The sequence below is a fragment of the Sciurus vulgaris genome, assembly GCF_902686455.1.
Source record: "Sciurus vulgaris genome assembly, chromosome: X".
NCBI classification, from domain to species: domain Eukaryota; kingdom Metazoa; phylum Chordata; class Mammalia; order Rodentia; family Sciuridae; genus Sciurus; species Sciurus vulgaris.
In genome coordinates this window covers 31,913,580-31,924,891 of record NC_136471.1, presented here as the reverse complement: position 1 = coordinate 31,924,891, position 11,312 = coordinate 31,913,580, and the positions used below count along the sequence as shown (strand labels likewise).

Below are 11,312 nucleotides of genomic sequence, written 5' to 3'. Positions count from 1 at the left end.
TCTTTCTTTCTTTCTTTCTTTCTTTCTTTCTTTCTTTCCTTCTTTCTTTCCTTCCCCTCTTGCTCTCATTCTTGCTCTCACTCTTTTTTTGATACTGGAAATTGAAACCACGTTTCTTTACCACTAACTACATCCCGAAATTTTTATTTTTAAATTTTGAGACAGGGTTTAGCTAAGTTGCTGAGGCTGGTCTCGAACTTGCAAATCTTCTGCCTCAGTCTCACAAGTTGCTAGGATGACAAGCCTGCACTACTGCACCCGGCATGCTCATTTTTTTTATAGCACTAATATCCTTTTAAAAAAATTGTTTTAAAAACTTTTTAAAGTTATAGATGGACATACAATAACTTTATTTATTTATTTACTTACCTGCCTTTATATTATTTATGTGGTGCTGAGGATCGAACCCAGTGCCTCACAGGTGCTAGGGAAGGGCTCTACCACTGAGCCATGACCCCAGCTTGTGCTTATCTTCCTTTAACATAAAATATTGTTTATCATGTTTTTGTGTTTAGTATCTGCCTTCCCTCATTAAAATGTTAATGCCACAAAGCAGAGATATCTGTCTTTGATGTTCACTGATATACTGTAAGGACCAAGAACATTGCCTGATTCATGGTTGATAATAACATTGACTGAATTTATCTTCTTTGTGACTATACTAGGCCAGATTCTGGGGTAGGGCTATAAAAGAATATGACAAAGTGTGATTTAGAATCTGCCTGACCAGACTGGGCATGGTGGTGCACACCTGTAATCCCAACAGATCAGGAGTATGAGGCAGGAGGATCGTAAATTCAAAGCCAGCCTCAGCAATTTAAGGAGGCTCTAAACAACTTAGTGAGACCCTGTCTCAAAAAAAAGGGTGGGGGCTGGGGATATAGCTCACTGTTTAAGTGTCACTGGAGTCAACAGTACCCCGCCCCCGACAAAAAAACAAAAAACAAATAAACAAAAGCTACCAAACAACAACTAGCAATACTTGGAAATTTATGGGTTTAGTTGTGGATGGATCTTTATTTTACTTATTTATATTTGGCACTGAGGATTGAACCCAGTGCCTCACACATGCTAGGCAAGTGCTTTACCACTGAGCTACAGCCCCATCCCTAATTTATGGGTTTAAATAATCTTTTTTTCCATTTTTTTTTTTTTTTTTTTTTTTTGGAGCCTGGTACCAAAAACAAAAAAGAAAGAAAGAAAATAGAATCTGCCTGTTTAAATACTATACTCTTTTCACTTCATTTTGGCTAGTTAGTCTATAAACACTTGGGGGCCAATAAAAAATTTATTTTATTTGGGGGCACCAGGGATTGAACTCAGGGGCACTTGACCACTGAACCATATCCCCAGTGTTATTTTGTATTTTATTTAGAGACAGGGACTCACTGAGTTGCTTAGTGCCTTGCTTCTGCTGAGGCTGGCTTTGAACTCTATCCTCCTGCCTCAGCCTCTGGAGCTGCTGGGATTACAGGCATGGTCTACCACACCTGGCAAATACACCAACTTTAATTTGCTCACGCCCTTTCTCTCCCTGTTGTCATTCTAGTGGACAACCATTCTTTCCAAGTTTCTCTTCTCTACTCAGTAGAAAGGGAGTTCAATCACTCCTTTCACTGAATCTAGGTACTTATGAATGTATATGGTGTTGATATGCTTTGGGGAAAAAAATGCTTAAAACAATTTTGTGGTTTTTTTTTCCACCCTCCATTCAAGTGAAAACTTCAAACAATTTTGATTCTTCAAAAGAAAAGGTTGGGGGTGTTTTTACCTTAAGCAAACTTCAACTCCAATAAATGAGAACTCAAACTTATAAAAATAGTTTGGGTCTGGGAGTGGCTATTTGCATTTCAAAGGATGCCTCAGTTCAGAGAAGAATTTACTATAGGGTTATTTTGAATAGCTTACTTAGTTGAAAATAAAAAATGAACCCAATTGTCCCAAATTGAAGGAATTGGAATGAACTAATCCATGTTCAATTCACACAATGAACTATTACACAGTCATTAAATGATATTTCTTGGGGCTCAGGACGTAGCTCATTCTTGGAGTGGTTGAGAAGCATTCATGAGGCCCTGGTTTTGATTCCCAGCATTGCAGAAAAAAGGTATGTTCTTAAGAAAACTGGAATGTAAGTATTGTAACAAGGGGAAAGGAATTTGAAATGAAATTGTATTATTACAATTGTTTTTAAAAATCCATAACAAAAGGACTGCAATTATTACCACATTATTTGAGTGTAGAGACTGTAAATAATTTCCTTTCTGTCTTTTGAATTTTCTGACTATACATATTACTTTCTCTCTCTCTCTCTCTCTCTCTCTCTCTCTCTCTCTCTCTCTCTCTCTTCCTCTCTCTCTTTTTTTTTTTTTTTTTTTTTTTTTTTTGTACTGGGGATTGAACCCAGGGGCACTTTACCTCTGAGCCACATCCCATTAAACAGGACCTTGCTAAATTGGTAAGGCTAGCCCTGAACTTCCCATCTTCCTGTCTCAGCCTGCAAATCACTGTGATTACAGGTAAGTGCCACCATGTATGGGCCAATTGTACATGTTTTCTACAAGGGGTGTGTATTAGTTTTATTATAAAGGTTAAAATAAACTTTTAAAAACAAAAATCAAGATTTGATTTCTAAAAATTTAATTTGTACAACACTTTTCCAAATTGGCACTATTGGGTTGTATCTGTGGGGATGGGAGAAAGAATTCCAGGACTATTTATCAAGTCTTTATCTAATTCTTCATGTGCATAACAATGAGAATATAAGATTTATCATACATCATGGTGACTATAGTTGATAACAATATATTGTATACTTGAAAATTGCTAGGAGAACAGATTTTGTGTTCTCACCACACAAGAAAATAAGTATGGGAGGTGATGTTTATGTTAATTAGCATGAATTAGCCATTCCATAATGTGTACATATATCAAAATATCATGTTTAAAAAAATCATGGGGCTAGGGTTGTGGCTCAGTGGTAGAATGCTTGCCTAGCACACATGGGGCCCTGGGTTCAATTCTCAGCATCACATAAAAATAAAATAAAGGTATTGTGTCCACCTACAATTAAAAATATGTACATATACTTTTAAAAATCATGTACATCACAAAGTTTATGCATCAGCTTATATAACAATAAATATATATGAAAAAATAAAAAGTATATATGGTTTTGTTCATTAGAGGAAAGGTGAAAGGAAGAAAGGGAGTGATTCTTTTTAGTTATGCATGACACACAATCCATTCTGATATAATTATACGAGCATGGGATACATTTTATTCTAGTTAGGATCCCATTCTTATGGTGGGATTCTCTGTGTTGTTTTCACACATGTACAATGGAAAATTATGTCGGATTCAGTCCACTGTCTTTCCCTTTCCTATTCTCCCTCCTTTCCCTCCAGTCCCCCTTCTTTTGATTATTGTTTTTAAAAGTTAAAAGTGATTCGTTCTTTGGAATAAGAAGATTCGGCTGAAATGCTTCACACTGGTACAAGAAAAGGTGAAGGCGGTGATGACAAACCAATAAATTAAAGGAGGCTCTTTGGAGAAATCGCTGAGTCAAGAGTCGGGCAATCACGTGAAGACTTTAATAAAAACGAAACTTAACCAGACGTGGTTAGCCGCCCCTCCTCGCCCCTCCCCTCCCCTCCGCTCCCTGCCAGCTGTCGTTAAAGGCTGCGGAGCGTCGACTTCAGTCTCTCCTTTGGTTTCTCCCCTGGGCGGGGCCCTGAAAGGGAGTTGGCGGAACAGGGGGATGGGGCGGGGCTGGCGCGCGTTCGGGCAGGTGGGTGAGAGTTGTGGGAACACCGACTCATCGATCAGGGCAAGACATTGGCCTTTTGAGTCTCCTGCGTTTGGTACCCTTACTGGGCCGGCTGCTGCTGTGGGAAGCCGAGCTCGCTGCCAGCGGTCAAGGCGACCTTGCTGTGCAAAGCGACTGTTGGACTTTGAGCTAGTGACTCCGGACGCTTTGCCGCTTTCTAGGCATCTCTCCAGGAGCTCTCTCCCCCTGGAGGCCTCGGCTTTAACTGCAGTTTGTTTTTACAGTGTGATGCTGCTTTATTCCTGGCTTTGGCGCCAATAGTAGCATTCAGTCCTTACCGGCTAATTATGGTCTTTTCGAGAAAAGAGCAATAAAGTGCTGTCCTTTATGTCTAAAGTTGATTCCCCTGACTCCACTGGTGGGAGGTGCTTTGAAGTCTTTCTCCAGCGTACCTATTTACCTGGCGTGCTTTGTGCAAGCAGGAACCTGCCGCACAGCTAGAGCGTTTCGGGGTTGACACCAGGGGGCTACAAGTGCTAAAGTGGCTATAGATAATTCCCATCGCTCAACAGAAACGCAAACCACAGTCTTTTCCCTCCTATACACATGTCAAAACTTACCAAATTGTATACTTGAACTATGTGCATTTTATTATGTTAAGTATGGCTCAGAAAAGTTGTTTGATTTTTAATATTTTGGTGGTATTGGGGATTGAAACCAGAGGTGCTGTACCAATGAGCTACCTCCCCAGACCTTTTAATTTGTTTTTGTTTTTTTAATTTTGAGACAGGGTCTGGCTGTATTGTTAAGGTTGGCCTCCCTTGGCCTCCTCAGTGCATGACCAGTAAAACTTTTTTAAAAAGCACATTTCCAGGATTAAATAATAAATGTTAGCTGGGCATGGTGGAGCACACCTGTAATCACAGTGACTCAGGAGGCTGAGACAGGAGGATATCAATTTCCAGGTCAGCATTAGCAACTTACAAAACCCTCTCTCAAAATAAGAAATAAAAAAGGACTGGATGTAGCTCAGCCATAAAGCACCCCTGGGATCAATATCCAGTACTGGAAAAAACAAAGAAAAAAAAAAAAAGAAAGAAAGAAATGATAATCCAGTGAGAAGTAGCATAACCAACTTTGCCTGGACAGTCCCAGTTTACACCCATTGTCCTGCATCTCATCCAATTTAGCACGTAGCCCAAATTTTTTCTTTTCTTTTTTCATACCTTTATTTTATTTGTTTTTTATTTTTATGTGGTGCTGAGAATCGAACCCAGTGCCTCACACATGCTAGGCAAGTGCTCTATCACCTAGTGATAACCCCATCCCCACATTTTTTCATTTTTGAAGTAAATATCAGTATTAATAGTTGCATTAGGGTGGGAATGTAGCTCAGTGGTAGAGTGCTTGCTTAGCATGTGTGGGGCACTGGGTTCCCTCCCCAGGGAAACAAAAAAACAGTTGCATTAAAATATTTTGGTTTAGGGTTAGTAAGAATGCCTGCCACTTTGAACATTACATTTCTGGAGTTCTCCCTTTGATTCTCACATAATTAAATCTGAAAGACAACCAGTGATTATCCATCTCTTTTTCTAACCCTATCTGGACAGAACATAATTAACCTCTCCATCAGGCAAGGAGCTCACTGATGACAGGAAATGAGCCCAAATCCCAGCACCTAGAGACACCTGGCAACTTCAAATCTTGGGTAGTTGGTGGAAGAAGTTTTTGACATCATCCAGTTGCCTGGTACTTGATGTACTGGTCAGTGTTTCCCTGGCCTGTGAGTTCCAGATAAGAATTTCAGAAGCTATCAAGCCAGCAATTAGCAGGGTCAGTAGGTCAGGTGTACATGAAATATGTGTGGGAAACAGGCTGAGGAGCCTTGCCACAGAATAGATAGAGCAGTCTTAGCATTCTTCAACAGTGGTTGTGTAATTTATACATGGTGCAAATGCAAAATTATTTGTTTTATTGATTGAAAATAAAATTTTTTAAAAAATTGCAATAAGCCATATTAGTTAGGATTCCCCCTCTGAAATTGAGAGCAACTTCCTTCCTGCTGCCTAAAATGGAAGCTGAAGGGTTGTCCCCCACCATGGCCTGACAGGCACCAAGGAAATGGAGATTGCCCCCTCCCCAGGCCTGTTTAGCACAAGCTAACTAAAAAAGCATATGAATATTTCTTGCCTTTTTCTCTTTGTCACCTCTTCTCCTTTAAAAGCATTGCTCACCTTTGGAAATTTTGAATATGGAAAATTTGAAACAAGAACTTTCTTCTATCTTCCTAAAAACTGACTTTGAATAAGTCTATTTTTCTATCTATTCGACTCAGGATCTTTCTGGAGCAACATGGTGTAGCCTAGACTCTTTCAACCTGGGCAGTTATTAGTGCCGTCCAGTAGCATTAGTAGTAATGAACTCAAATAAATGAAAGCATATGTTTGCTGGAAATTTAGGTACCAAATTTGATGATGTGCACGTAACTCATACTAATGTTGTTTGATGTCTACCACCTGTGATAGCTATAGAGCTATAATCGACCACACAAAAACCAAAAGACACAACCTGTTGGAAAAGCGTAAGAATTTACATCAGAAGTCAGTGGTTATTTTAAGAATATGCTCAAGGCTGGAGAACGGTGGCACACACCTATAAACCCAGCAGGTAGGGAGGCTGAGATAGGAGAATTGCAAGTTTGAGGCCAGCTTCAGCAATTTAGCAAGGCCCAAAGCAGCTTAGTAAGACCCTGTCACAAAATAAAAAAATAAAGGGGCTGGAGATGTGAGTCATTGGTAAAGCAACCCTGGGTTCAATTCCTGGTACCAAAAATGTAAAATAAAAAATAAAAAGGACAGGGAATGTGGCTCGGTGTTTAAATGCTCCTGGGTTAAATCTCTGGTACCAAAAAAATCATAATGGTCCAATCATTTTATCCAATTCATGAAATCAAAATAACAATTTTCATTTTAATAAGAATTTCTTTATTTGCAATAATATGGATGAGACTGGAGGTCATTGTGTTAAGTGAAATAAGCCAGATGCAGAAAGACAAGTACCACATAGTCTCACTCATATGTGGATCCTAAAATAGTTGATCTCATAGAAGTTGAGAATAGAATGGTGGTTACTAGCATCTAGGGACAGTAGGAGGGAGGAGGAATGGGGGAAAGTTGATCAATAGGTACTAAGTTACAGTTAGAAGCAAGAAGTTTTAATTTTAAAAAGTTATAAATAAATCAAAGAAAAAAACATAGAGTAGAGGAAAAGGAACAGGGGAAGGGAGGGAGGAAGCGAGGGAAAGGGGGAAATATTGGAGACTGAACTGAAATGACTTATTCATGTAAAATTATATCAAAATGAACCCCAATATTATGTATAACTATAATGCACTTTAAAAGAAAAGATGGTCAGCACATTGGCATACACCTGTAACCCAGCTACTCGGGAGGCCAAAACAGGAGGATTGAAGTTGTACTCTGTGCAATTTAGGGAGACATTGTCTGAAAATAACATTTTTTTTGTGGTGCTGGGGTTTGAACCCAGGGCCTTGTGCTTGCAAGGCAAGCACTCTACCAACCGAGCTATATCCCCAGCCCTGAAAATAACATTTTAAAAAGAAAAAAAAAAAAAACGTTTTGGTGTGCTATTGCACAGTAGAGTAACTGTAGATAACAATAATGTACTGTACATTTCAAAAAGCTGGAAGAAAGGAGTCTGAATGTTTTCACCATAAAGAAATGATAAATATTTTAGAACATAAACATTTATGCCATCATTTGATGCACACATAGGTTGTTTCCATTTCTTGGCTATTATGGAGAGTGCTGCAATGAACATGGAGGTGCAGATGTCTCTTCAACATACTGATTTCATTTTCTAACATGGTATTTTCTAAATTTATATGCTGTACTTGAAAGAAATAAAATCAGATATGTCAAACCTGATCTAAACATTATACAGTGTATATATGTATGAAAATATGACATGGTGCCCCCAAAATCTGTACAATGTGTATGTATCATTTGAAAATAAATTTAAATTTTAAAAAATACCATATTTTCATTCCAAAATAACAATTTTGGAAGATAATTCTGATGGCGATGAAACATCTGACAGCATTATGAATGTTATTAAGTTAAATAACAAAGTTTAATGCTGAACATAGAATGATTATTATTTTTTAAATGGTATTGTATTAAGTGTATTAAACATAATGTTCTTGAGCTTGGAGTATTGCTCAGTGTAGACCACTTGCATAGCATGTTCCAGACCCTGTGTTCCATCCCCAGGACCACAAAAAAACAAACAAACAAACAAAAAAACAATATTCTTATTTGATTAAGAAATCTAGGGCTGGGGAGATAGCTCAGCTGGTAGAGTGCTTGCCTCACAAGCACAAGGCCCTGAGTTTGATCCCCAGTACCGCAAAAAAAAAAAAAAAAAAAAAAAATAGAGAGAGGCTGGGGTTGTGGCTCAGTGGTAGAGTGATTGCCTGGAACGCAATGAGGCACTGGGTTTGATCCTCAGCATCACATATAAATAAAATAAAGATATTCTGGACTTCCGTTTCTGACTACTGAGGCACGAGGATCCGGTGTTTCAACCCAGCGGGAAAATGCGGCCTTTGACTGAGGAGGAGACCCGTGTAATGTTTGAGAAGATAGCCAAATACATCGGGGAGAATCTTCAGCTGCTGGTCGACAGGCCGGATGGCACCTACTGTTTCAGGCTGCACAACGACCGGGTGTACTACGTGAGTGAGAAGATTTTGAAGCTGGGCGCCAATATCTCGGGGGACAAGCTGGTATCGCTGGGGACCTGCTTTGGAAAGTTCACTAAGACCCACAAGTTCCGTTTGCACATTACAGCTCTGGATTACCTTGCACCGTATGCCAAGTATAAAGTGTGGATAAAGCCTGGAGCAGAGCAGTCCTTCCTGTATGGAAACCATGTGTTGAAACCTGGTCTGGGTCGAATCACTGAAAACACTTCGCAGTACCAGGGAGTGGTGGTGTACTCCATGGCAGACATCCCTTTGGGTTTTGGGGTAGCAGCAAAGTCTACACAAGACTGCAGGAAAGTAGACCCCATGGCGATTGTGGTATTTCATCAAGCAGACATTGGGGAATATGTACGTCATGAAGAGACATTGACTTAAAATGAAGTCATCGCGAGAACTTAACAGCTGTGTGGAAGGGCCTAGCTTTGTTTCCTGTGTCTGTGCAGACGCCTCCATCATGTTGAATTTTGTCAGCACTGTGACCTCTACAGGGACTTCTTAGTTTAATATTCTCATTATCACTGACAAGTGCAGGCTCTTTCTTCCTATACAGAAATGACTCAAAAGTGAAGTTTTAGATCTTTGCATTTGTGATTTTTATATTTGAATCAGAGGGCTCTTGTTCTGAGTAATAGCTCCTAAATTATTGGAACTGAGGACAAGAATATAGTATTAATTGTTATCTGTGATAACACTGTTTTCTAGACTCATGGTAAGAACACAATGGATTTTCTTTGTTATTTATTAATATCACAAAAGATAAAGATAAATACTGCTATATAAGAATAGTAGGCCATGTCTGAGGTTTTAGATATGAATTTGGCTAAAATAATAAGTGCAATTTAGTCAGCTGTTTTTCTATACAGTAAATGCTGTATGGTATAAGAAAAACTTGGATTCGAATCCCACTTCTGCCACTTACCAGCTGTATGACCATGGGTAAGCTTCATTTTCTTCTGTTTATAAAAAAAACTAAAAACCAACTTTAGCCATCAACCTAAGAATGTTTTTTTAGGATTAGGAATCATGATTGTAAAGCATAAGGCACAGTGTCTGGCAAATAATAGGTGTTGGAGAAAATGGTAGAGGAGTTATTTTTATATTACATATATTACATACTTCTTTGACTAAGCATAGGGTCTTATGAGTATAATTTGATTACATTGTCTTGTTTTTTACATTTTTTAAAATCTTTTTCTTGGATGGGATGATCCCAGTTTATAATTTTGTTTCATTACTTTGATTTTATAAAACACTTCTCTTATCAACCTTTACTTACCTGACTAGACTGAACAAAAAGCACTAATTACAAACCCTGAAGTAATTCAGCTCCTTGATCTTCATACTTCCTCAAAATCACTTATAGAATTACAGTATTTTATACAGAACATTTTAGAGACAGAAGTTTTCAAAGCTACCTGTACTGTAAAACAAAACAATTTCTTAAATGAAGATATTCTGTCCACCTACAACTAAAAATACATATATTGAAAAAAGAAATCTTGGAGCATCCAGGTGCAGTGGTGCATACCTGTCATCCTAGTGACTCAGGAGGTTGAGGCACAAGGACCATAAGTTCAAGGCCAGCCTCAGCAACTTAGCAGGACCCTAAGTAACTTAGAGAAGCCCTGTCTCAAATTTTTAAAAAAAGGGTTGAGGATGTGGCTCAGTGGTTAAACACCCCTGGGTTCAATCCCTGGCACTAAAGAAACACATACGAAAGAAAAAGAAAGAAATTTAATAAATAAAATGCTAAAAAACATTTTGATGCTAGATATGGTTCTGTACATCTGTGATCCCAGTGACTCGGGAAGCTGAGTTAGGAGGATTGCACATTCAAGGCTAGCCTGGGCCACTATCTCAAAAAAATTGGCTTTTGTGGGGCTGGGGCTGTAGCTCAGTGGCAGAGTGCTTGCCTAGCATGTGCGAGGCACTGGGTTTGATCCTTAGCACCACATAAAAATAAACAGAATAAAAGGCATGCTGTCCTTCTGTAACTAACAAAAAATATTTTTAAAATTGGCTTTTGAAACTTTTTGCAAATTGCAGTTATTGGAAACAAAGCCTGAAAAACAGGAAGGCATTAAAATGTATTTCTACAAGAGAGCTGGAAGAAATTAAACAAGTGCTATAATGGTGAACCTTGAACAAACAGTATTGGAATATATTAACTTGAGGGAAAACACTTGACATTTTGAAGAGCTCCTATTGTTTTTTTTGTATGGGGATTGAACCCAGGAACACTTGACCACTGAGCCACATCCCCAGGGGCAGTCAAACACTGAGCCGCAACCCCAGCCCTACTTTGTATTTTATTAATAGAGAGGGGGTCTCACTGAATTGCTTAGCGCCTCACTATTGCTGAGGCCGACTTTGAATTCACAATCCTCCTGCTTCAGCTTCCTGAGCCAATGGGATTATAGGCATGTGCCACCACACCCAGCTAGAGCTCCTATTTTTAATTGGATAAAATTTTAATTAGATAAATTTATATTCTGTACCTGATGGAAATGGAAATTGAAAAGGTCTATGATTTTCAGTAGCCAAATTTGGCAAATTTTTTAAAAGAAAAAACTTTTTAAATGAGTTTTTGTCTTGTGAAAATATTGGTCACAGAATGATATTTTGAATAGTTTGTGCAAGAATATTTAGGTTTCAATATTTACACATTTCAGTATTTTAAAAATGCAATTGTGAATATCTTCCATTTTGTAGAAATAGAAAGTGTTTTCTAAATTAAAAACATCATGCAGTGTACCT

The 11,312-nt window shown here is 38.5% G+C and overlaps 1 protein-coding gene across 1 annotated transcript; it reads left to right on the top strand.

Annotated features, from left to right (window-relative positions):
• The first annotated feature begins 8,336 nt into the window (after positions 1-8,336).
• On the top strand, positions 8,337-9,531 carry LOC306651191 (60S ribosome subunit biogenesis protein NIP7 homolog). The gene has a single exon (XM_079123666.1). The coding sequence runs from the start codon at positions 8,388-8,390 to the stop codon at positions 8,928-8,930; it is 543 nt and encodes a 180-aa protein (XP_078979792.1). The 5' UTR covers positions 8,337-8,387; the 3' UTR covers positions 8,931-9,531.
• The last annotated feature ends 1,781 nt before the right edge of the window (positions 9,532-11,312 follow it).